General features: G+C 40.5%; 1 protein-coding gene across 1 annotated transcript; it reads left to right on the plus strand.

Moving 5' to 3' along the window:
- Nucleotides 1-27,987, plus strand: LOC112320019 (zinc finger protein 546). The gene is given in 7 exon segments (XM_053915945.1): nt 1-81; nt 752-819; nt 6,542-6,629; nt 8,297-8,423; nt 19,692-19,787; nt 25,837-27,460; nt 27,462-27,987. Coding segments are annotated over 5 exon segments (2,184 nt in total). The 5' UTR covers nt 1-81; nt 752-819; nt 6,542-6,617; the 3' UTR covers nt 27,787-27,987.

Genomic DNA, 27,987 nt, shown 5'->3' on the forward strand with positions numbered 1-27,987 from the left:
CTCTGAAGGCCCTCCACAATGCGTTCTAGGTGGTTTCACCACAGGTGGAACTTGTTGCAGCCAAGGAAGAAGTCAGCCTAGGTGAGATGCAGCAGGCCTCATTGGAGTAGGAGTGGGGTCGGGGTTGCTGACCAAAGTGAAGAGCCCCAGGGTGCGGATGGCGCTTATGGTGCAGGGAGCCTCACGGCCTGGGCGTGCGTGAGAGTTATAGGAGGGGTACTGTGTGATTGAGTGTGACAGGCGGTGTGCTTGCGTGTGTGCGTGCGTGCCTGCCTCTCAGGTCCAGGTTGGGCCTCTGTGACTGCGTGCGGCTGTGAGGCTGCCCCCGGTGAACCCGGCCCTCTCCTCACAGCCCCGAGTGTTTGCACAGAACAATGTCCCCAAAGAGGAACGTCAGATACTGTATTGAGTCCTAGGAAGGGGGTTCCCAGCAACAAGGTACACAGTCCTGGGCTTTGGGGTGGGACTTTTAGAGCTAGAAGTGTCCCTGAGACTGACTTCTGGGACTAAATGATGGGAGGGACTGTCCCTACTTGGAGGCACTGTGGGTGCTGCTACATTAGTCAGAACCACAGCATTTTCATACCTCTAATCCTAGATTTATGCTGTAAATTCAAAGACAGATTCCAGCCTCCCTCTCCCATCTGGTTACGTGTGTGAGATCAGAGCAGATGTGGCCCTGGAGGGGATTTTCTTGGTCTGTCTATGATCTAAAAAAGTCCTGGTGCCTCATGAGTTCCTTCTTCCCCAGTCCTGCCATTCTGCCAAACAGGGCTCCTAAGGAAGAAGGAAGTTGTTGCACATCTGAGTCCAGATCAGGTGAGTTTGTATTTCCCCTTTTTTTGCATTTTTGTTTCTAGAAAATGGAAACATTGCTTATTTTCCTGAAATGTCCAGTGGCCTATCCTAGGCCTTTTCCCCAGTAACCGATGGACCATGTAGATCCTCTCCTCATTGGCCCTCAAATGCTCCCTCCTCATTTTTCAAATCATTCTTCTGCACTCACTTTTTTATGATAGGAAGAAGTGCTTATCCTGGAGTCTACAGTTAAAGCTTTGTTTTATTGGGATTAGTGTGGAATCACATCAGTGATCTCTAAAACCTCAGTTTAAAAGTAAGGCAAGATCAGAGGTGGTTTGACTAGTGCCAGTAAGTGACAAGAGCATCTACTTTTTTAATTTTTAAAAGGCTTTTGGGGACAGGAATGTAATTGGAAGTCTGAGCATGAAAATCTATCATCATGGGCAGGGATTTTTCCAAGAAGTCAGTGGGTTGAGATTTATGTTTGTAAAGAGTTTATGATTTTAAAAAGTACACATGAGTAAAGTAATACTGCACACTTAAGATTACAGAATTAATTTTTTTGGCTCATTTTGCAAAAAAAATTTATTCAGTTGTGTTGCATGAAGGACTTACAAAGAAGAAAGTTAAAATAGCCCCAGCATCAGTATTAATATTAGGAGAAGGTATGTTGTAGCAAAATTTTTCTGTGCATTTGCTTGTGTATTTCTGCAGAATAGAAATTGTACTAAATGACCATTTGAAGGACACAAAGACTGTCCATCTTCTATTTAGAGAAAGTAATTTTGCATAACTATAGGTTTCTTACACTCCAAGAATAGAAGAAGAGGAGGAAAGTGCCAATGAACCCCTCTAGTTTGATTAAACTTCCAGGTATTTACACCTTTTAAGGTTATATAAATCAATTAAGAGTAATTATTGTTGCATACTTTATCAAATCAAATAACCCTTCAGGATTACACATTTTTTAGATTTTTAAGATTGCTTTCCCAGGACATAGCAATATCCTCTCCTGTCCAAGTATCTTTTAAAGCCCCACTCTGCAAATAATATTTTGTAGGACAGATTTATAATAGTGGAAAGCAGTAATGACTATAAATATTCACATAAATCTTTACATAGGATAGGAAATTAAGATTGAACCTCTTATTAAAGTTCTCCATTTAATGCCTTATTAGGTTCTTTTGGTCAGTTTTATGTTGAACAAGGTGTCTCCTCTTTGGTAGCTATAGGGACAAGAGTAGACTTCTTAAAATATTTTAAATGTCATTATAAAAAAATGGGCATGAGATTCAAATTTCACTATGAAAAACAGAAAATAATTTTATTTATTCACAATAGAATAAAGGATATGTAATATCCTTAATTTTGTACTATTTCAATCTTCATGAAAACTCTGAGATATGTGCTATTCTTCCCCCTAGTTTATCAATAAACTAACTGAAAAATTGGTAGCTATCACACTAAGATTCACATTCTGATTCACATTCACAAACTGCCTAAAAATGGAATTTTAGTCAAATATCAGACATAAGGGCTTATAGTATACCTGGGTTTTATGATAGAAATTAATTAGTCATACAAGCACTGAAAACATAACTGCTACCTTTAACAGCAATAATATAAAATCAGAATAGACTGAATAAGTATGAGCTAGAAGATAAAAGCTGCCAGAGAAATTCAGGTCACATGCCTTGGGAGTTCATAAGAAAGAGATGTTATTTCTCTAGCTAACTCTGTCAGGTTTTGACCAGATTATTCTGAACTCAGGGGAACTCTGTTGTGAGAAATGGATTTTATGCTGTATGCTTAATATAACAGCTGTTTTTATTTTTTTACTACAAGTTACATTCAGTATTATTTTGTATTAGTTTCAGATGTATGGCACAGTGGTCAGACAGTCATACATTTCAAAAAGTGGTCCCCTCGATCTTTCCAGCACCCAGCTGGCACCACGCATAGTTACTACAACATTATTGACTACATTACTCATGCTGTACTTTATGTCCCCGTGACTATTTGGTAACTGTCAATTTGTGCTTCTTAATCCCTGCACCTTTTAATCCAGTCCCTCAACTCCCCTGTCCTCTGGTCTGTTCTTTGTATCTATGAGTCTGTAACAGCTGGTTTTAGATTATCTTGAGCTCTTTCTCCCAGTTCAAGAGAAGTAGTTTAAAAAGGAAGACCTTTCCCTTATCAAAATGAAATAATTACATATATTACATCAATGTGTATATTTTATATTGCTTATAAAAGTGATGGATTATACTCAAGAAAAAGGAATGTCACAAATATGTCATGCAGATTAGAAATTTTAGCATATGGATAGATAACTTTCTGAACTTTTTTCTCTGTCTTGATTTCTACCTGTCTGTCTTTCATTATTTCTCTTTGTCTCTCTGTCTCTGTGTGTGTGTATATGTTTTTACAAATGTGTTCATATTGTACATTCTGGTTTTAACCTGATTTTTCTATTTATAGTATATCTGAAATATTTTCCATATCCTTTAAATATTCTTTCCAATTTAGTACAGTACTTAATATCTATATAATATCTCATTATATACATGATCTATAATTTACTTAACCAGTCAACTGGTGCTGGACTCAGAATGCTGAGCACCGTCTTCCTTTTACAATCATTTCCTTTGGACAAAGTCCTAAAAGTAGGCATGTGTGGTTAAATTCTTTCACATACCTCTACAATTCTTACTTAAAGGTTGCACAAATCCACAGTATCTACAACATATCCATTTCCCCATGCCCTTGTTCATATGGCATACCAATCTAATACCTGTAAATTGGTATTTCCTTATTTCTTTAACAAGTGTCTCCTTAATTATATTTCACTTTAATAACTTTGGTGGATGGCATATTGTTACTTTTTAGTGAATTACCTATGTTCAAGTTCCACTCAAAGGAAAATATCCTGCACTCCCGGCCAAGATGGAGGCATAGATAGACACGCTGTGCCTCCTCGCACAACCAAAAGAAGGACAACAATTTAAAAACAACCAGAACTGACAGAAAATCAAACTGTATGGAAGTCTGACAACCAAGGAATTAAAGAAGACACATTCATCCAGACCGGTAGGAGGGGCAGAGATGGACTCGCAGCAAGGCAATGGCTGGAGGACCAGGGTGGGCAAGACAGCAGCTGGCAGACTCGGGGAGGTGGCGACTGGCGGAGCGGGCAGGCCCACATTCACGTACAGATAAGCCAGGAGGGGAGAGAAACAGACCGTGCAACCCAGGACTACAGCTCGGGGAAATAAAGCCTCAAACCACTGATTGAAAACACCTGTGGTGGTTGAGGCGGCACCAGGAGAAACTCCTAGCCTCACAGGAGAGTTCGTTGGAGAGACCCACAGGGGCCTAGAGCCTGCACAAGCCCACCCACTTGGGAATCAGCACCAGAAGGGCCCACTTTAGTTGTGGGTAGTGGGTGAAGTGACTGGAATCTGGCAGAGAGCAGAGCAAGTGGCATTGTTCCCTCTTGGACCCCTTTCCCACATACAGCCCTGGTGAATACCTAACACTCCGCCCTTTTCTATGTAACAGGCACATTGAGACACACACACAAAAAATATGGCCCAAACAAAAGAACAGATCAAAGCTCCAGAAAAAATACAACTAAACAACAAAGAGATAGCCAACCTATCAGATGCACAGTTCAAAACACTGGTAATCAGGATGCTCACAGAATTGGTTGAATTTGGTCACAAATTAAATGAAAAAATGAAGGCTATGCTAAGTGAAATAAAGGAAAATGTACAGGGAACCAATAGTGATGGGAAGGAAACTGGGTCTCAAATCAACGGTGTGGACCAGAAGGAAGAAAAAAACATCCAACCAGAAAAGAATGAAAAAACAAGAATTAGGAAAAATGAGGAGAGGCTTAGGAACCTCTGGGACATCTTTAAACGTTCCAACATCCGAATTATAGGGGTGTCAGAAGGAGAAGAGGAAGAACAAAAAATTGAAAACTTATTTGAACAAATAATGAAGGAGAACTTCCCTCATCTGGCAAAGGAAATAGACTTCCAGGAAGTCCAGGAAGCTCAGAGAGTCCCAAAGAAGTTAGACCCAAGGAGGAACCCACCAAGGCTCATCATAATTACATTACCCAAGATTACACAGGAGGAGAGAATCTTAGAAGCAGCAAGAGAAAAGGACCCAGTTGCCTAGAAAGGAGTTCCCATAAGACTGTCAGCTGATTTCTCAAAAGAGACCTTACAGGCAAGAAGGGGCTGGAAAGAAGTATTCCAAGTCATGAAAGGCAAGGACCTACATCCAAGATTGCTCTATCCAGCAAAGCTTTCATTTACAATGGAAGGGAAGATAAAGTGTTTCTCAGATAAGGTCAAGTTCAAGAAGTTCATCATCACCAAGCCCTTATTATATGAAATGTTAAAGGGGTTTATCTAAGAAAAAGAAGATAAAAAATATGAACAGTAAAATGACAGCAAACCCACAGTTATTAACACCCGAACCTAAAACAAAAACAAAAGCAAACTAAGCAAACAACTAGAACAGGAACAGAACCACAGAAATGGAGATCACATGGAGGGTTATCAACAGGGAGTGGGAATGGGAGTGGGAGAGAGGGGGAAAAGGTACAGAGAATAAGTAGCATAAATGGTGGGTATAAAATAGACAGGGGGAGAGTAAGAATAGTATAGGAAATGTAGAAGCCAAAGAACTTATATGTATGACCTATGGATGTGAACTAAAGGGGGGGAATGTGGGTGGGAGGAGGTGTGCCGGGTGGAGGGGAATGAGGGGGGGAAATGGGATAACAGTAATAGCATAATCAATAAAATATATTTTTTTTTAAAAGGAAGATATCCTGGGGTAGAGAGAAAAAAGCCAGGGTTGAAAAAGAATTGGCTTTATTTAGAGAAACATGGATTCAAAACACAGTTCTTCCTCTAACTGAATTTGAGCAAAGAACTTTACTTTGAGCTTCTATTACCTCATCTGTTGAATGGAGATAACCACATTGCGTGATTAAATGTTAATGTGATAAAGGACCCACAGAAGATACTAAAAATACCTATTTTTGTTGTCACCTTGAGACCATGGGCATGACTTCACACCATGCGGCTTTGATATTGAGAGATTGGATTAGTCACTGCCTGTAGTGACTTCCAGCAGAAAAGCAATACTGAGGGTCCTAATTTTATTGAAATACGTAGAGGTTGGATGCACACAGAGCTCAGAGGATTCTGGAGCTGTAGTTCTGGCTGGGGAAGCACTCTGCATGGGAAGTACATTTTGCAATGGAAAAGGCTGCCTGCCGTTTTCTGCCTGCATGTCTGCTGAGTCCAGATATCTGAGCAATGAAAGATTATTCAGGTTTGGATGGAGCAGCCCCTTCTCAGCTCTAGAAGGTGCACATGGATGGAGGAGGATCTGCTCAGGGTAGGACTCGACAATTTGGTCTCAGCTACAATTCAGCATCATCAGAAATTGGGGGTGGACCAGAGACCCTTCTGCTGGAGAGCCTGATCTGGCTTCAAGCTGGAGGCCTCTGCTCTGCTTCTACACTTGACAGGTGGTTTCCATGGTGTAGGGAGGGTCTGACTTTACCCAAACTCAAGTCTTGTCTCTCCTGATTTGTATGTGGGGTATTGTGGAGATGGAAGTAGAAAGAAGGCAAAACACAATCATTTTAACTTAAGTCATTTGGAGATTTCTGAGACACATTTGTTCTCAAAGCCTCTTGTTTCTTCCCCAGCCCTGGCTTCTCTGGACTCTGTGTTTCTCTAGTGGAGGAAGCCAAAAGAAGACTGACAAGTTCTTGCTGTTCTAAAATGATGGCCTATGTAAGTTCACATTTCTCCTCCTAGAAATATTGTGATTTTGAATTTATGATATCATTTTTATTATCCTGAAACTTCTTCCGAACACAAAGCTACTGCTGAATCTGCTCCTCATTTGCTCTGATCATAGTGAACAATGGTGCCACACAACCTAGTGTCCTCCTCATTTGCTTCTATTCTCTCTCTCTTTTTTAAAAAAAATTATTTTTGAGAGTACATTTATTAAAGCTGGGTACAGTGAAACAAAGGAAGGGCTTTGTGTAGAAGAAGCAACAGGACAGCCTAGGCGGTGCTTTGCTTTGGCTCCCTAGAAACATTATAGGATAAAAATGAGCCAAGATGGGGCTGCTGTTAGCTCACTGAAAAGTCAGAGAAAAGGGGGTCTTGGAGACAGGGTCAGGGGGTAGCCCAGGATGAGCTACCACTGCCCATTTCTCCCCTGGTTGTGAATCTCATGGAGTCCCTTCGAGTTTAGGAGAGAAAAGTAAAGATGCATGCCTGAGAGGGAAGAAAGGCATGGGCATGCTCCAGAGAGAGCCTGCCTCCTCTCTTCTCTCTTGCCTGTGTTTACCTATTCATCACCTCTCTCTGAAAGATGAAGTCTCACGATGGAAGTATTTGGACTTCCCTCTTTAGAGTCGTGATTCCATGACATAGAGATGATGATCCCATTAGACTCCCCAGATCTGAGTTCTGCAGGTTGATAAGATGCAATTTAGTGTTCATTGTTCTGCAGTGGTGAGATCTCATACCTTGAGAGGCCTATAGGACTGCATTGGTGTGTGGCCTCCATGTAGGGATCTCAGGAATCTAAGTGGGGGTTGGGGGGAGCCGCGGGGAAGGTGGTGGTGGTCCCCAAAGGGAGAAACAATAGGAAAAAGGAACATTTTCCTATTGAGGAGATTGTGGAGGAGGCTTGAGGAGGTTGTGCTGGTATCCAGTGACATTAGCATCATTGTGGATCATCCTGCATCAGCGTCCTATAGCTCAGGTTCAAGGTAGGTGATCCTGAGGGATGGTGGTGGTAGCCAAAAGGAAGATTCTCTAGATCCCTAATGGGGGATGAAAACAGACTCACTCACAGGATTGAGGAAAACAGATTCAAAAGGATTGGTCTGATGTATCCATAAGATAAATGATTAGGCAGCCAATAAACAATTTAACTAAAGACTTTGTCATTTGTTATAATAAGGAAAAATGCTTGTGACATCATCTTCCATAATGATGAGCCTGAGTTTCAATGAAGTCAAATGTCAGTCAGGTCCTGTTTTCTAAGATAGAAGTTTTAGATTACTTTTGGGGAAAAACAATTCTTTTTTGTTTTTTTCATTTCCTGAAGAGAAAAGAGGATGGAACTCACATTTATTCAGAACTTGAAATGCAAGAACATGATAGGCAGTGTGCTTATTTATATGATTTTATTTCATTGGGAAATTTTGATTTTATTCATTCCTTGACCCTTCATTAATTATGTTATCTCATTATGCACAGGACATTTCGTTTGTACCACTAGCGTATAGGTACTCTACTTTAGAAATACTAATTTCCTTATTTTCCCCCACATGACATAGGCTTGAATCCTAGTTTAATTGCTTGTTATGTTGCCTCTTTCCTGCAAAGCAGTTTTCCATCTTGAAAATACATTCAAAACAATGGGTTTCTCATTTCAGATGTCCTTGGCATTTAGCGATGTGGCCATAGACCTCTCCCAGGAGGAGTGGGAATGCCTGGACACTGTTCAGAGGGCCTTGTACAAGGATGTGATGTTGGAGAACTACAGTAACTTGGTGTCACTGGGTAAGGAAAAGTGTGCAAATAATTTACAATTTGTTTCTGGAATACCAGTTTTCTCCAGTGTTATATTTCAGAGCCATGTTTTAAGAAACCAACTGATTTTCTGCCCCCTATTTCAAAAGAAATGGTTAGAATATTATTGGGTTGGAAATGGGCACTTGTGTTAAGCACCTGCATCTTCCCCATTCTTCAGTGACCTTCATTGCTCCCTCTAGCCCTTCTCGCAACTGCCTGCTTTCTAAATGATTCCCAAATTGGTTTCTACAACATTTTCAGAGAAGCCAGCTTTCATATAATGCACATGGTCAGAATTCCTGTAGCTGCTTAGTGTTAATGTCTGGCCCACCTGCAAAGAGATAGTCTCTAAGTTCTGTTTTTATTTAATCATCAGAAGAACCTCTATGGTTTATATAGTGGTGGATTGGGTTAACAATATTCATGTAAAATTCAAGCAAATACATCCCTAGAGGAGGAGTCCTGGAAGAGGGATCTATTTAACCTACTTTGTGGTTGAAGGTTATAGTCTGTGAATTTTGCATTTTCCATTGAAAGAATATCTGAGGGAGAACCTGGAAGCATTTTAGGAAACTTAATATTTTTCTTTTAACAAAATAACAACAAGGATAGGCCAGGCCTCTGGTAGTACAGAGAAACTGATTCTTCAAGAGAGCATGTGGCAGAACTTCTGGTCAAGATGGCGTCATAGGTAAATGTGGTACTCACGTCCCCCTACAACCACATCAGAATTACAACTAAACTACAGAACAGCCATCATTCAGAACTGTCTGAAATCTAGCTGAACAGAAGGCCTACAACTAGGGATATAAAGAAGAAGCCACATAGTGACTGGTAGGAGGGGCAGAGACACAGAAGGGGCTGGTCCCACACCCACATGAGTCAGATAAAAATTGGGAGGGGTATCTTGGCTACAGAGATCCAGCCCCACACCAGGAACCCTAGCCCAGGGTTACAGCGACAGCAAAAGAAGTCCCCATAATTTCTAGCTGTGGAAACCAGCATGGATTGTGTTTGGGTAAGATGGAGGGCTTCTGTAGTCCCAGGTAGTCCTCTTAAAGGGCCTGCACACAGACTTACTTGGATTTGCTTGCTTTGAGATCCAGTGCTGGGGCAGCAGCCTGAAAGGCACCAGGGACATATGGGGAGGAAGTGAATTCTCTGGCATCTGGGCAAGAGCTGGAGGAGCAGCTTTTTCTTAAACAGAAGCATTGGCAGTGGCCATTGTTCTTTTTCTGATCCTTTCCCCCCAAAAAGCTGGCAGGCAGGTACCATGTCTGATTGATTCTCCATTGACCTGACTATCACTGTTCACCACACCCAGGTGATTCTCTGAGACCCTGCCCACCCAACTTTCAAACCCATCCATACTGCAGACTTTTCTAAAATCTCTCAAACAAGCAGCATCTGGCCTCAGTGTGTCCCATACTTTTCATTAAGTGGCCCTACGCCCGGCACTAGTGCCAGGCTGCCTTGGTTTGCATCTTGGTATCTCCTGGGAACCTCCAAGTCCAGCACAAGTAGCAGTCATCTGCAGATAGCTTTGTAGCTCCTGCTGGGTGGCCCCAGGAAGAACACATGTGGTAGCTGACCTCCTAGAAAGCCTGTACCTCCCAGAAAACCCCAGAGCCAGTGCACCTGACAGAAAGCTTCAGACCATGTTGGAACACCACCAAACCACCCCCACAAGTGACACACTCAAGGGATGGACTCAGCAGGTACCAGAGCCCCACTGAAGTAAGTCCTACTCTGTGGGGTGAGCCCCTATACAGCTCATCCTCCCTGGTGGTTGCAGTCAGTCCTTGCAGCCGATTGGACTGGGGGTAAATCCTTACGATTGATGTGCCAACAGCAATCAAGGGTCAACAACAGTGGGGGTGTACACAGATCACATGGGGGTGTACATGGAATGCCCACCTCTGAATGACACATACTACATTAGGCCACACTACCAAGTCACAGAGTCAAAGCAGATCTACTTAATACATAGAAACAAACACAGGGATGCTGACAAAACAAGGAGATAAAGAAACATGGCCCAAATGAACGAACAGATCAAGACTTCAGAAAAAGAACTAAACAAATGGAGACAAGCAATCTATCAGATACAGAGTTCAAAACACTGGTTATAAGGCTCCTCAATGAACTTAGAAGATTCGAGGAACTTAGTGAGAACTTCGACAAGGACATAGGAAGTATAAATAATGGAGATAGAAAACATTAAAAAGAAGCAGTCCACCCTGGCTGGTGTAGCTCAGTGGATTGAGTACTGGCCTGCTAATCAAAGGATCACCAGTTCGATTTCTAGCCTAGGGCACCTGCCTGGGTTGCAGGCCAAGTTCCCAATAGGGGGAGTGTGAGAGGCAACCACACATCGATGTTCCTCTCCCTCTGTTTCTCCTCCCTTCCACTCTCTAAAAATAAATAAATAAAACCTTAAAAAACAAAGAAATAGTCAGAAATGAAGACTGCATTAACTGAAATGAAAAATGCATTACAGGGAATCAATAGTAGAGTAGGTAAAGCAGAAGATCAAATCGGAAATTTGAAAGACAAAGAAGCAGAAAGCACCCAGTCAGAACAGGAAAAAAAAAGAATTAAAAAATGAGGATAGTATAAGGAGCCTCTGGGACAACTTCAAGTGAACCAATGTACACATTGAGGGGGTGCCAGAAGGAGGAAAGTGAGGGCAAGTGATTGAAAACATGTAAAGAAAGAAAGAAAGAAAGAAAGGAAAACTTCCCTAATCTGGTGAAGGAAATAGACTACAAGTCCAGTAAATGCAGAGAGACCCAAACAAGATGAACCCAAAGAGGCCCACACAAAGACACAGCATAATTAAATACCAGAAGTTAAAGACAAAAAGAGAATCTTAAAAGCAGTTAGTTACCTACAAGAGTGCTCCCATGAGACTATCAGCTATCTCAAAATAAACTTTGCATGCCAGATGGATTGGCAAGAAATATTCAAAGTGATGAAAAGCAAGGACCTGCAACCAAGAATAACAAAGCTATCATTTAGAATCAAAGGACATATAAAGAGCTTCTCAGACATGGAAAATCTAAAGGAATTCATCACCAACAAACCAGTACTACATGAAATGTTAATGCATTTCCTTTAAGAATAAAAAAATAACAAATATGAGTAGTAAAATGGCAACAAATACATGTCTATCAACAATTGAATCTTAAGGAAAACAAAATAAATGAACAAGCAGAACAGAAACAGACTTATAGATACAGAGGACATTTTGACAGTCGCCAGATGGGATGGGCCTTGGGGGACAGGTGAAAAAGATGAAGGGATTGAGAAGTACAAATTGGTAGTTACAGAATAGTAACAGAATGAAAAGAACAGCATGGTCAATAATGTTGTCATAATTGTGTATGGTGGCAGATGGGTACAAGATTTATCGGATGGTCACTTAGTTATATGATATCTAATCACTGGGTTGTATACCTGAAACTAATATAATTATGTATGTCAACTGATTGAAAAATAAATATTTAAAATAAAAAAATAACAACAAAAAACAGTGCTATAATACTAGGTATCCTTTTAAGCCTTTAGATATATTCATTTAATTCACATAACAGCCCTACGAAGGAGGTAATAATAGCGCCATTTTTCATTTTATGAAAGTACAACACACGGAGGGAATAACTTCAAGGTCACACAGCTGGTAGGTAGCAGAGGATTTGAACCCAGGCTGTATGGCTCCCGTCTTCGTTCTCAACCCTTCTCTATATGTCTTTAAAAGCAGAGCAGACTGCCCTGGCCAAGTGGCTCAGTTAGTTGGAGCATTGTTCCATACATCAAAAGGTTGCAGTTCGATTCCCAGTGAGGGCAGATACTTAAATTGCAGGTTTGATCCCCTGTCCAGGTGCATATGGGAGGCAACTGATCATTGTTTTTCTCTCACATCGATGTTTCTGTCCCTCTTCCTTTCTCTCTAAAATCAATAAACATATGAGGATTAAACAAAAAAAAATTTTAAACTTTATTTTTAGAGGGAGGGGAGGGGAGGGAGAAAGAGAGGAAGAGAAACATTGATGTGCAAGAGATATCCGTTGCCTCTCATATGCCCCCAACTGGGGACCTGGCCTGCAACCCAGGCATGTGTCCTGACTGGGAATCGAACTGGAGACCTTTCAGTTCACAGGCCATCTCTCTATCCACTGAGCCACACCAGCCAGGGCTAAAGAAAAAAATTTTTTTGTAAAGTAGAGCAGACATTTTCTCTTCTCTAACTAGCCTCTTTAGTCCTGTGATCATGGATCCATTTATTTTTTTTTTTAATTTATTTATTGTTATTTAATTACAGTTGTATGCCTTTTCCCCCATCCCTTCACCCCACCCCAGGTGAACCCACTTCCCTCCCCCCTCTCCACCCTCCCCCTTGGATTTGTTCATGTGTCCTTTATAGTAGTTCCTGTAATCCCCTCTACCCACTGTCCCCGCCCCCACCCCCCACCCCCGCCCTTGCTATTGTTACATTGTTCTTAACTTCAATGTCTCTGGTTATATTTTGTTTGCTTTTTCCTACTATTGCTTATGTTCCAGTTAAAGGTGAGATCATATGGTATTTGTCCCTCACTTCCTGGCTTATTTCACTTAGCATAATGCTCTCCAGTTTCATCCATGCTGTTGCAAAGGGTATAAGCTCCTTCTTTCTCTCTGCTGCGTAGAATTCCATTGTGTAAATATACCATAGTTTTTGGATCCACTCGTTTGCTGATGGGCACTTCGGTTGCTTCCAGTATTTGGCTATTGTAAATTGTGCTGCTATGAACATTGGGGTGCACAGATTCTTTTGGATTGGTGTTTCAGTGTTCTTAGGGTATAATCCCAGCAGCGGAATTACTGGGTCAAAGGGCAGTTCCATTTTTAGTTTTCTGAGGAAATTCCATATTGTTTTCCACAGTGGCCTCACCAGTCTGCATTCCCACCAACAGTGCACGAGGGTTCCCTTTTCTCCACATCCTCTCCAACATTTGTTTGTGGATTTGTTTATGTTGGCCATTCTGACTGGTGTGAGATGATACCTCATTGTGGTTTTAATTTGCATCTCTCTGATGGCTAGTGATGCTGAGCATCTTTTCATATGTCTCTGGGCCTTCTGTATGTCTTCCTTGGAGAAGTGTCTGTTCAAGTCCTTTGCCCATTTTTTAATTGGGTTGTTTGTCTTCCTGGAGTGGAGTCGTGTGAGTTCTTTATATATTTTGGAGATCAGTCCCTTGTCTGAGGTATCGTTGGCAAATATGCTTTCCCATATTGTTGGTTCTCTTTGTAATTTGGTGCTGTTTTCTTTAGCCATGCAGAAGCTTTTTATTTTGATGAGGTCCCATTTGTTTATTCTTTCCTTTATGTCCCTTGCTTTAGGGGATGTGTCTGTGAGGATGTTGCTGCGTGGAATGTCTGAGATTTTCCTGCCAATGTTTTCCTCAAGGACTTTTATGGTGTTACGGCTTATATTTAAGTCTTTTATCCATCTTGAGTTTATTTTCGTGTACGGCGTAAGTTGGTGATCGAGTTTCATTTTTTTGCACGTAGCTGTCCAGATCTCCCAACACCATCTGTTGAAGAGACTGTTTTTGCTCCATTTTATGCTCCTGCCTCCTTTGTCAAATATTAATTGATCGTATAGATTTGAGTTTATTTCTGGGCTCTCTATTCTGTTCCATTGGTCTATGAGCCTGTTTTTATGCCAGTACCAGGCTGTTTTGATTACCGTGGCCTTGTAATACAGTTTGATATCAGGTATTGTGATCCCTCCTGCTTTGTCCTTCTTTCTCAAAATTGCTGCTGCTATTCGAGGTCGTTTATGGTTCCATATGAATTTCTGCAATGTTTGTTCTATATCTGTGAAATATGTCATGGGTACTCTAATAGGGATTGCATTGAATCTATAAATTGCTTTGGGTAGTATGGCCATTTTGATGATGTTAATTCTTCCAATCCATGAACATGGTACATGCTTCCATTTGTTTGTATCTTCCTTAATTTCTTTCTTCAGTGTTGTGTAGTTTTCTGAGTACAGGTCTTTTACCTCCTTGGTTAGGTTTATTCCTAGGTACTTTATTTTTCTTGTTGCTATATCGAATGGGATTTTTTTCCTGATTTGTGTTTCTGCAGTTTCGTTGTTGGTGTATAGGAATGCCTTTGATTTCTGGGTATTGACTCTGTATCCAGCTATTTTGCCAAATTCATTTATTAGGTCGAGTAGTTTTTGAGTGGAGTCTATAGGGTTTTCCATGTACACTATCATGTCGTCTGCAAACAGTGACAGTTTCATTTCCTCCTTTCCAATTTGGATGCCTTTTATTGCTTTTTCTTGTCTGATTGCTGTGGCTAGGACTTCCAATACTATGTTGAATAGGAGTGGTGAGAGAGGGCATCCTTGTCTTGTTCCTGATCTTAGTGGGAAAGCTCTAAGTTTTTGTCCATTGAATGTGATGTTGGCTGTAGGTCTCTCATATATGGCCTTAATTATGTTGAGGACTGCTCCCTTTATTCCCACTTTGCTGAGTGTTTTTATCAGAAATGGGTGCTGTATCTTATCGAATGCTTTTTCCGCATCTATTGATATGATCATGTGATTTTTGTCTTTGCTGTTGTTGATGTGATGTATTATGTTTATTGATTTGCGAATATTGTACCATCCTTGCATCCCTGGGATGAATCCCACTTGGTCATGGTGGATGATCTTTTTAATATATTGCTGGATGCGGTTTGCTAATATTTTGTTGAGAATTTTAGCGTCTATGTTCATCAGCGATATTGGCCTGAAGTTTTCTTTCTTCGTTGTGTCTTTATCTGGTTTTGGGATTAGGATGATGTTGGCTTCATAAAAAGAGTTTGGGAGTCTTCCATCAGTTTGGATTTTTTCGAATAGTCTGTGAAGGATAGGGGTTAGTTCTTCCTTAAATGCTTTGTAGAAATCTCCTGTGAAACCATCTGGTCCAGGGCTTTTGTGTGATGGGAGTTTCTTGATGACTGCTTCAATTTCCTTTGCTGATATTGGTCTGTTCAGGTTTTCTGCTTCTTCTTCAGTCAGTTTTGGAAGATTATATTTTTCTAGAAATGTGTCCATTTCATCTAGGTTTTCAAATTTCTTAGCATATAGGTCTTCATAGTAATTTCTTACGATCCTTTGTATTTCTGTGGTATCAGTTGTAATCTCTCCACTTTCATTTCTAATTCTGTTTATTTGGATCCTCTCTCTTTTCTTCTTGATAAGCCTACTTAAAGGCTTGTCGATTTTGTTTATCTTTTCAAAGAACCAGCTTCTGGATTCATTGATCCTTACAATTGTGCTTTTAGTCTCTATGTCATTTAGTTCTGCTCTGATCTTGGTTATTTCCTTCCTTCTGCTTGCTCTGGGCTGTCTTTGTTGTTGTTCCTCCAGTTCTTGTAGGCGTAGGGTTAGGTTGTTTGTGTGAACTGTTTCTAACTTCTTAAGGTAGGCCTGTATTGCTATGAACTTCCCTCTCAGGACTGCCTTTGCTGTGTCCCATAGGTTTTGGGTTGTTGTGAGTTCGTTTTCATTTGTTTCCAGGAAGTTTTTGATTTCTTCCCTAATCTCGTTCTTGACCCATTCATTGTTTAATAGCATGCTATTCAGTCTCCATGATTTTGAGTGTTTTGGGTTTTTACCCTTGGGGTTGGTTTCTAGTTTCAGACCCTTGTGGTCAGAGAAGATGCTTGATATGATTTCAATTTTCTTGAATTTGTTGAGGGTTTCTTTGTGTCCTATCATGTGGTCTATCTTTGAAAAAGTTCCATGGACACTTGAAAAGAATGTGTATTTTGCTTCTTTGGGATGAAAAGCTCTCTATATATCAGTTAAGTCCATTTCCTCTAGGGTATTGTTAAGTGACACAATATCTTTGTTAATCTTTTGTTTGGAAGACCTGTCCATTTTTGATAGTGGGGTGTTAAAATCCCCTACTATAATTGTGTTGCTGTCAATATCTTTCTTGAACTCCTCCAAGATTTTCTTTATGTATTTGGGTGCTCCTATGTTGGGTGCATATATATTTATAATGTTTATGTCTTCTTGGTGGATTCTTCCTTTGAGTATTATGAAGTGACCTTCTGGGTCTCTCTTTATGGCCCTTCTTTGGAAGTCTATTTTGTCTGATATGAGTATTGCTACCCCTGCTTTTTTTTCCTGTCCGTTTGCTTGGAAAATTTGTTTCCAGCCCTTCACTTTCAGTCTGTGTAAGTCTTTTGTCCTGAGATGGGTTTCTTGTAGGCAGCATATGTGTGGGTCATGTTTTCTTATCCATTCAGCTGTTCTATGTCTTTTGATTGGAGCATTTAATCCATTTACATTTAAGGTTATTATCGATAGGTAGTTATTCATTGCCATTATTTCCTACCTGTGTTCCTCTGTCTTTCTCTTTTCCTTCCTTTCCTTAAAGCAGTCCCTTTAGCATCTCTTGCAGAGCTGGTTTGGTGGAGCTGTATTCTTTTAGACTTCTTTTGTCTGGGAAGCTCTTTATTTGGTCTTCTATCTTGATTGAGAGCCTTGCTGGGTAAAGTAGTCTTGGTTGGAGGCCTCTGGTTCTCATTACTTGGAATATTTTTTGCCAATCTCTTCTGGCTTGGAGCGTTTCCATTGAGAAGTCAGTTGCTAACCTTATTGGGGCTCCCTTGTATGTTACTTCCTTTTTCTCCCTTGCTGCCTTTAAGATCCTCTCTTTGTCTTGGAAATTTGCCATTTTAATTATGATGTGTCTTGCAGTGGGTCTCTTTGGGTTCCTCTTGTTTGGGACTCTCTGTGATTCCTGGATTTGGGTGACTTTTTCTCTCCTCAGATTAGGGAAATTTTCCATCATTACTTTTTCAAACAGGTTTTCTATCCCTTGCTCTTCTTCTTCTCCTTCTGGTATTCCTATTATACGGATATTGTTACGTTTCATGTTGTCCTGCATTTCCCTTATTGCCTCTTCATTCTTTCTGAGCCTCTTTTCCTTTTCTTGCTCCTTCTGGGTGTTTTTTTCTACTTTATCCTCCAGCTCGCTGATCCGATCCTCTGCTTCATCAAGTCTGCTTTTAATTCCTTCTACTGTGTTCTTCAATTCAGAAATTGTATTCTTCATTTCCTCTTGGCTCTTGTTGATATTTTCTATTTCCTTTTTCATGTTGATATAGTTTGCAGTGAGTTCATTGTAGTTTCCTTGTAGTTTCTGGTAGTTCTCTTTGAGCTCAGAGAGCTCAGTGAGCTTCCTGATGACCATTGCTTTGAACTCAGTATCTGATAGTTGACTTGCCTCTTTTTCGGTTAGTATTCTTTCTGAGACTTCCTCCTTTCCTTTCATTTGGGAATTGTTTCTTTGTCTTCCCATTGTTTGTGAGGCTCTTCTTGTTGGCCTCTGCTTCTTAAATTGCTTTGTTCTGAATCCCTGGGTTTATGATATGAACTTCTATGGTAGAATGCCAATGGGATTCGGTGGTGCTGTCTCCTTACTCTCCTGTGCTCACTGGTCTTGAGCTGACGTTTATGTGTTTAACACGGTCTAACTCTAGTCTTTTCAGCGCTCCAGGTTTTGTTGTCGCACCTGTGGGAAAAATAGAAAGGGGGGGCGAAAGAAAAGGAAAAAACAAACAAACAAACAAACAAAAAAAAAAAAACCAAAGATGGGAAGGAGGGAAAAAGGAAATAGGAAAGGAGGAAAGGAAGGAAGGAGGGAAGAAGGATTAAAGAAAGATTGGAGGCAAGATAAGAAGGAATTTTAACAAAAATTAAAACATAGAAATAGATAAAAGAAGGCAGGAAGAAGACATAAAATGGTAAAGGATGGGAGGAAGAAGGAATGAAAGAAAAAAAGAGAGAGAGAGGAAGAAGGAGTTCAGGGGGAAAGGAAAAGGAAAAAAAAAAAAAAAAGGGAAAAAAAAATCTTCTGTTGGCTTTAAACCGTTCAGGTTATTTCTGCTGTTGTCCTGTCTGTGCAACGGGAGGGGGTGGTTGGAAGGATTGGTTTCACTTTTCTTCCTTCCTGGGTCACACTCTTCACTGTTTTGTAGGTGTGGTCCCTGGCAGGCAATCAGGCCGTTGATCAGCCAATCCAGCAGCTTTGTTCTTGGGACTCTCGAGTGGCCGCTCCAGCCGCTTTGGCTCCGGACGCGTGCGCGCGCAGCAGGGGAATCCAGCCGCTTTGGGTTTGTGACGTTATTTGGGCTCTGAGCGCGCAGCCGGCTGACCAATCGAGCCGCCCAGGCTAGGGAGGCTGGCGCGCTGCAAGCTGCTGGTTCAGCCGCCTTGGTGTTACGACTCTCGCCAGCCCCTTTGTGCTTGGGAAGTGCGCATCCAGCCGGCCCTACGCTTGGTGAGCGCGCAGCCCGCCGCCAAGCCAGAGGCTCTACACTTGGGGGCCCGATCCAGCCGCCCGGGGCTTGAGACTCTCGGGTGGGCGGGGCCGCCCTGGGACCGAATCACGCGGTACTCGGTTCCGAGGTTTTGGGTCTGTGGGTGGAGCAGCTAGTCTCTGCTCCAAAAGATCTCGGAGGTTTCAGGTGTGGGCGCCCCTCCGGGGTTTCATGTATGGGCCCCGTTCGCTAATCTGCGCGCGCGACCGCGCGCAACCGGACCTCAGGTGAGCGCCGGTGCTGCTTATCCCTGCTTATCCCGAGTTCCGCGTTCGCAGTCCAGGGGCGGAGGGGGGAGGGGCGCCAGGGGCCTCGGCCACCACCGAGAGTTCTCTAACTAGCCCCTGAGTGTCTCTATTTTCTTTTTCTTTTTGAGAAATTCCTCCTTTTCAAGCCCCCCTGGTCCAATCAAGCACCTGGCTGCTCACAGCGCAGCCTGGCCCTCTCCCAGGACTCCTGCAGCAGCCCCTGCGCCAGGGCTGGCGCCTCTGCAGCCCTTGTACCGCGCGGTCCCGGTTCCCGGGGACCTTATTGTCCTTGAGCACTCTTCTTACCGTCAGATCTTTCAATGTCCTCTATCTTTGGTCTCTAATCTTCGTATATGCTGGAGTACTGTTGGCTGTTCGCTCTGCTCCTCAGATCAGCTAGGTATTTCCCTGGCGCTGAGGGGAAGTGGATTCCGCTCCCACCTATGTTGCCGCCATCTTCCCTCATGGATCCATTTAAATGTCAATATTCTTCAATGGCCTTTTTCATTTTATCAAGTACCATTTTGACCTACAGTTTAATATAAATACAACCAAGTCTGAATTAAGTCATTGTGAGCTTACTTACAGGTGTTTATTTGTTCTAAATTACATGGCATTTCTTTCTTGTGAGCAGGATGTTGCATTCCTAAGCCAGATGTGATTACTTTATTGGAGCAAGAGAAAGAGCCCTGGTTGGCAATGAGGGAAGGGACAAGAAGCTGGTACACAGGTGAGTGATGGCAAATCAGGCAGGGAGTTGCCATCCTAAGTTTTAGCACTCCGGATCAGGGAGAGGCTCACCTCTGAGATGTTTGTAAAGCTCCCTTCAAAGGCCCAATGCCTGTGGAGAAAAGGCCTGAGACCTGACAAAACATTAAGATCTTAACAGGAGCTACCAAAGGAAATTGACCTTTACCCCCATTTGCCATGCTCCTTGTTTCTCTTCTCTTCTGTTTCCCTCCCTCCATTTCAAAGAGGGGACTGCTTTCTTTCTTCCCCAGTGACAACCATTTTACATATGTTTCCAAGTCTTCTTTTATAGTTACACTTACATTCATTTCTCCATTGGCTAAAATTGTTTTATTTAATGCCTTTTCCCCTTTTACTCGAAACCAGGCACTGAGCTAGAGTCGAGACTCCGTTGATGCTGGATCCTACCGTTGCGGAGGTGTTGCTCTTGTAGTAGGAGAGACATGTAGTAAAGAGATGACATAATATCAGATGTTGTGTGTGTTGTGAAGAAAATTAAGCAGACAGCATGTTGGAGGGTTGGCAGAGCTGTTTTAGGTAATATCAGCAAAGGCCAATCTGAGGTAATAACCTTTGAACAGAGATATGAAGTAAGGTCTCAAGCCCTGTGACTGCCGAGGAAGAGTAAACAGCAAATTCAAATGTTCTGAGATCAAGTGTCATCTGTGTTTCTTCCCAAACCAGATGATGCCTACTGATTTAAACATTCTTGTACAATTATTTGTGTGTTCCTATGTTTTCATTTCTCTTGAGAATAACTGCTGAGTCATGGGACAGGTATATTTTCTTAGATGTATTGAGATATAATTTACATAATATAAAGTGCATCCATTTCAAGTAACACGTTCTGTAACTTTTTAAAACAGTTTTATTGATGTATAATTATCATCAATAAACGGAACATATTTAAAGTGTACAGCTTGATAAGTTGACAGATGTATGTTGTGGAACTGTTATACCATCAAAATAACAAAAATTTCCTTCACCTTCAAAAGTAGTCCTTTTCTCATGCCACTCCCTACCCCCTCCCCAGACAACCACTGATGCTTTCTGACACTATGCATTTTCTAGAATTTTGTATAAATGGAATAATATAGTGTTTTATTTAGCTTCACTCACTCAGCATAATTATTTTAAGATTCATCCATGTTGTTGCACATATCAGTAGCCCATTCTTTTTTATTGCCAAAGAGTATTCCATTGTATGGCTATGGCACAATTTGTTTCTCCATTTACCTGTTGATGGACATTGAATTATTTCCAGTTTAGGGGTATTACAAATAAAACTGATATAAATATACATGAATATTGGTGCCTTCTCATTCAATAACCCTTTTTTAAAAATAATATATTTTATTGATTATGCTATTAGTTGTCCCATTTTCCCCCCTCTATTCCCCTCCGCCCTGCACACCCCCTCCCACCCACACTTCCCCCCCTTTACTTCATGTCCATGGGTCATACAGATAAGTTCTTTGGCTTCTACATTTTCTATACTATTCTTACCCTCCCCCTGTCTATTTTCTACCTACCATTTATGCTACTTATTCTCTGTACCTTTCCCCCCTCTCTCCCCCTCCCACTCCCCTATTGATAACCCTCCATGTGATCTCCATTTCTGTGATTCTTTCCTGTTCTAGTTGTTTGCTTAGTTCGCTTTTGTTTTTGTTTTAGGTGTGGTTGTTAATAACTGAGTTTGCTGTCATTTTTACTGTTCATATTTTTTATCTTCTTTTTCTTAGATAAATCCCTTTAACATTTCATATAATAAGGGCTTGGTGATGATGAACTCCTTGAACTTGACCTTATCTGGGAAGCACTTTATCTGCCCTTTCATTCTAAATGAAAGCTTTGCTGGATAGAGCAATCTTGGATGTAGGTCCTGGCCTTTCATGACTTGGAATACTTCTTTCCTGCCCCTTCTTGCCTGCAAAGTTTCTTTTAAGAAAGCAGCTGACAGTCCTATGGGAACTCCTTTGTAGGTAACTGTCCCCTTGTCTCTTGTGGCTTTTAAGATTCTCTCCTTATCTTTAATCTTGGCTAATGTAATTATGATGTGCCTTGGTGTGTTCCTCCTTGGGTCCAACTTCTTTGGTAGTCTCTGAGCTTCCTGGACTTCCTGGAAGTCTATTTCCTTTGCCAGATTGGGAAAGTTCTCCTTCATTATTTGTTCAAATAAATTTTCAATTTCTTGCTCTTCCTCTTCTCCTTCTGGTACCCCTATGATGAGGATGTTGGTATGTTTAAAGATGTCCTGGAGGTTCCTAAGCCTCTTCTCATTTTTCCGAATTCTTGTTTCTTCATTCTTTTCTGGTTGGATGTTTCTTTCTTCCTTCTGGTCCACACTGTTGATTTGAGTCCCAGTTTCCTTCCCGTCACTGTTGGTTCCTTGTACATTTTCCTTCATTTCACTCAGCATAGCCTTCATTTTTTCATCTAATTTGTGACCAAATTCAACCAATTCTGTGAGCATCCTGATTACCCGTGTTTTGAACTGTGCATCTGATAGGTTGGCTATCTCTTCATCCTTTAGTTGTATTTTTTCTGGAGCTTTGAGCTGTTCTTCCATTTGGGCCATTTTTTTTTGTCTTGGGGTGCCTGAGCCACGAAAGATTAAGTGCCTAAGGCAGCTTCTGCTGAAAGGACCGATGCGCCCGACTGTCTCCGAACGTGCAGGTAAAAATGCTGGAAGAACTTGTCCCCGTGTAAAAAGTCTAACCGCATCCACACAACTGCGGCTCCTCGGAAAAAAAGCACGTTCTCGGTGGAAGGGATCACTATTCTTTTCTTTCCAAGTTTTCCCCAATAAACCTTTTTATACTCCAAAAAATATATACATGAATATTACACATCTTTGCATAGATATATACTTTTACATATCCTGGGTAAATATCTGGGAAGCCATGGGTGGATCATATGATAAACATATGCTTACATTTTTAAAAAACTGCTGCAGCCCTGGCCGGGTAGCTCAGTTGGTTAGAGTATCATCCTAATACACCAAGATTGAGGGTTTGATCCCTGGTCAGGGCACATACAAGAATCAACTAATGAATGCATAAGTAAGTGGAACAACAATCAATGTTTCTCTCTCTCCCTTTCTCCCTTCCTCTCTCAAAAATCAATAAATTACAAAATAAAAAAGAAAATAAACTGCTACACTGTAAAATGGTTGTACCACTTTACCTGCCCAGCAGAAGTGTATGAGAATTCCAGTTTTTCTGCATCCTTGCCAGCACTTGGTATGGTTAGCCTTTCTAATGTTAGCTACTACTAATAAGTGTGCAGTGGTTTCACATTGTGGTTTTAATGTTCACTCACCTTATGCCTAATGATGTTGAGCAACTTTTCATTGCTTAATTTCTCATTCACGTATCTTCTTTGGTGAAGTGTCTATTAGAAACTTTTGCTCACTTTCTAATTGTTAGTTTTCTTATTACTGAGTTTTAGGAGTTCCTTGTGTATTCTGGGTACAAGTCCTTTATCAGATGTATGATTTGTAAATATTTTCTCCCATTATGTAGCTTGACTTTTCATTCTATTAACAGTGTCTTTTCAACAGCATAAGCTGTTCATTTGATTAGGTCAAATTTATCACTTTTCCTTTTATGGATTATGCTTTCAGTATCATATTTAACAAATCTTTGCCAAACCCAAGGTTACAAAGGTTTTCTTCTAGAATTTTTTATAGTTTTAGGTTTTTGCATTTCTATACCAATTATATACAAACTCTTCCAGAAACTGAAGAGGGAATATTTCCCAACTCATTCTACCAGGCCAGCATTACTCTGATATCAAAACCAGACAAAAACATTGTGAGAAAAGAGACCTATGAATCAATATTTTTCATAAACACAGATGAAAAAATTCTAAACAAAATTTTAGCCAGTTGAATCCAGTAATTTGTAACAAGAATGGTGATTGCTGGCAATTCTTGATGTTCTTTGGGTTGTGAATGCATCAGGCTAGTCTCTGCCTCCATCTTCACATCACCTTCTCTATTGAGTCTGGTGTCTAATCCCCCTCTCCTCACTCTTTCAAGTACACCTGTCATTGGATTTAGGGATAACCCTAAATCCAGAATGACCTCATCTTAAAATCTTTAACCTGATTATATCTGCATACTCATTTTTTTCAAATTAGGTCATATCATAGGTATTGGGAGCTAGGACTGGGACAGATCTTTTTGGAGGCCACCATTCAACCCAGTGTATCTGGAAATAATAACTTTTGTGATCTTTTTAATCCTTATATTATTTTTCTTGCCTTACTCTACTAGCCAGGACCTATAGTATAATTACTGAATAAAAGTAAGCTTGAGCATCTGTGGGATGCATGAGTAAAAATAATACTCAGCTGGTGCTAAATAAAATATCTCAATACTCAGTTGGGGTTAGGGACAAAGAAAAGCAACAATGGCCATGTACAGGGTGGAATGTATACAGTAGTGGAGATACCTTGTGTTCTAGGTAACTAGGAAATTCAAGAATGATGAGGCATAAAAATGACATTTTTCTATTTACTCTTTTGACTGAGCAATCTTGGAGGCACACTTGTTCCCTTTTTGTAAGAAGTGATGTAAGAAAGAGTATGTATAACCACTGCAGTAGGGTGAGGGAGATTGGGACAGGGAGCTGTGGTGCAATTTGGGGAAGGTAAGTTGTTATAATGAGCCTCCTTCAGCCACTTATTTGTCATATTTACTTTTATTCTTGTCCTAATTACCTTTTTAAATCCACATGTTCTACAATTAATTAGCAGGTACTCTGTATTAGAGCTTGTTATTCTGTGGCAGGAACTGAGACAGAGATTGTCTCTACTTAGGGAACAATAGGTATAGGAAAATAAAACAACAAATGACAAAATTAATGAATTTAAAATTGAGAAAAGCCACAGAACTAGGTGCTGGAATATGGAATCAAGAGCATGGACTGACTTAGATGTGGTTAGTAGGACAGCGTTTCTGAGGAAGTGACATTTAACCTGAGGCTTGGTGAGAAGGAGCCAGCCATACAAAGAACAAAAGTCAGAGGATTCCTGGGAGACGAAGCTGCCTGTGAAAAGCCTTAAGATATAGGAAAAGGTGTGGCATCCTATAGGATCTAAAGGATGCATTGCAATAAAGGAGACTGAGAACAAAGATGACAGTGGCTTGAATAATAAGATAAGTAATATGCTGGTATATTTATCTGTGGAAATTTTGGGTTTTATTAAAAGGATAAAGAGAAACCTTTGGGAAAAGAATTAGATACACATTCTCAAAATGATCTACATCAAAATAATCTGATGAGCAATATTTAAAATGCAAATATGCAGGACTTGTTCCTATAGGTTCCTATAGATTTTGATTCAATTTGTCTGGATTGGGGCCTGAAGAGCAGTATATGTAAGGAATTCCCCTACATCCGTCCTAAAACAGGAGGACCACTGGCTTAACTTGTTCCTCTAATAACCTATTTCACCCTCTTTCAAAGTCAGATAATTTTCTAAGATCTCTTACCTGCTTTCAAGTTGCATTACCATAATTTAGAGTTTTCTAAGCCAGTACCCAGCAAATAGTATCCATGGTACCAAATGGGCCAGTACCCGTGGGCCAAATAGCTCACCATCTGTTTTCACATGGCGCATGGGATAAAACTGATTTTCACATTTTTAATGGTCAAAAAAATCAAAGAATATTTTGTGACACAAATTTTTATGAAATTCAGATTTCATTGTTCATAAATAAAGTGTTATTACAACACAGCCATACACATTCAGTTACATCTTATCTATCGCTGCCATTGCACTACAACAAGAGATGTGTAATTATTTCAAAGACCATATGCCTTTCAAAGCCTAAATGTTTTACTATCTGGCTCTTTACAGAAAAAGTTTGCTGACCTCTGCTCCAAACCTTTACTTCTAATGTGTGTTATTTTTAGCTTATCATTTTTTTCACTATGACATGCAACTCCTCACCTCACTCCCAACACAGATAAATTACATTATAACATTTGTTTCCTTTTTACTTTTTTTTTTTTTTCCAGATTTGGAGTCTAAGAAGGTCACCAAGAAGTTATTTCCAGAAAAGAATATTTGTGAAATATATTTCTCTCAGTTGCAGACAATAGAAAAGAGTAAAACCTTCATCCATAAGGACAGTGTTTTCAGAAATGATTTTCAGTATAAACATGAATTTGAGAGACAAGAAGGACATCAGACAGGATGTGTTAGTCAAATGATAATCGAAAAACATATATCTCTTTCTCTACATCAGAAAATTCATTCTAGAGAGAAATCATATGAGTGTAAGGAATGTAGCAAGGCTTTTAGACAACATTCATACCTTACTCAACATATAAGAATTCATACTGGTGAGAGACCCTATAAATGTAAGGAATGTGGAAAGGCCTTTTGTCGTTTGGGAGATCTTAGAGTACATCAGACTATTCATGCTGGGGAGAGACCCTGTGAATGTCAAGAATGTGGGAAGGCCTTTAGACTTCATTATCAACTTACTGAACATCAGAGAATTCATACTGGTGAGAGGCCTTATAAATGTAAGATTTGTGGAAAGACTTTTAGGGTACAACGACATATGAGTCAACACCAGAAAATTCATACCAGTGTAAAACCCTATAAATGCAATGAATGTGGGAAAGCCTTTAGTCATGGTTCATACCTTGTTCAACATCAAAAAATTCATACTAGCGAGAAACCCTATGAATGTAATGAATGCCATAAGTCCTTCAGTTTTCACGCACAACTTGTTCGACATCACAGAGTTCATACTGGTGAGAAGCCCTACATATGTAATGAATGTGGGAAAGCCTTTCGTCTTCAAACAGAACTCACTCGGCATCAGAGAATTCATACTGGTGAGAAACCCTATGAATGTAAGGAGTGTGGGAAGGCCTTTATTTGTGGCTATCACCTTACTTTGCATCTGAGATCTCATAGTGGTGAGATTCCCTATGAATGTAAGGAATGTGGGAAAGCCTTCAGTAGTCGCTGTCACCTTACTCAACATTATAGAATTCATAGTGGTGAGAAACCCTATGGATGTAAAGAATGTGGTAAAGCTTTTTGTCTTCAATCAGAACTTACCCGACATCACAGAATTCATACTTGTGAGAAACCCTATGAATGTAAGGAATGTGGGAAGGCCTTTATTCATAGCAATCAACTTATTTCACACCAACGAATTCAAACCAATGAGAATACCTATGAATGTATGGAATGTGGGAAGGTTTTTAGTCGTCGCTACAATCTTACTCAACATTATAAAATTCATACAGGTGAAAAACCCTATAAATGTAAAGAATGTGGGAAGGCCTTTCGCTTTCAAACAGAACTTACTCAGCACCACAGAATTCACACTGGTGAAAAACCCTATAAATGTCAGGAATGTGGGAAGGCCTTTATTCGTAGCAATCATCTTACTCAACATCACAGAATTCATACTGGTGAGAAACCCTATGAATGTAAGGAATGTGGAAAGACCTTTAGTCGTCACTATCATCTTACTCAACATCACAGAATCCATACTGGTGAGAAGCCCTACATATGTAATGAATGTGGAAATGCTTTTATTTGTAGTTATCAACTTACCTTACATCAAAGAATTCACACTGGTGAGATTCCATATAAATGTAAGGAATGTGGAAAGACATTTTAGTCGTCGGTATCATCTTACTCAACATTGTAGACTTCATACTGGTGAGAAACCTTATGGATGCAAAGAATGTGGGAATGCCTTTCGTCTTCAAGCAGAACTTACTCGACATCACACAATTCATACTGGTGAGAAACCCTACAAATGTAAAGAATGTGGGAAGGCCTTTACTGTTAAATCAGAACTTACTCGACATCACAGAATTCATACTGGTGAGAAACCCTACCAATGTAAAGAATGTGGGAAAGCCTTTATTCGCAGTGATCAGCTTACTTTACATCAAAGAAATCATATCAGTGAGGACACCCTATGCATAATATAAGGAGGATAAAATGGCCTTTAGAAAATGCCTTTTTTAATGGCAGAGAACTCATAATTCAAGAAAAATATATAGTTTTATACTATTATTGACTTAAAGAGTTGAAAAATTATAGCATCACCAAGTCTTGATTAAACTTGAGCAGACTGATACTGCTTCAGTGTATCTCAGACCAAATTGGAGGGCTCCCCTCTCCCCAAATTA

The sequence above is a fragment of the Desmodus rotundus genome, chromosome 12, assembly GCF_022682495.2.
Source record: "Desmodus rotundus isolate HL8 chromosome 12, HLdesRot8A.1, whole genome shotgun sequence".
Lineage (NCBI taxonomy): Eukaryota > Metazoa > Chordata > Mammalia > Chiroptera > Phyllostomidae > Desmodus > Desmodus rotundus.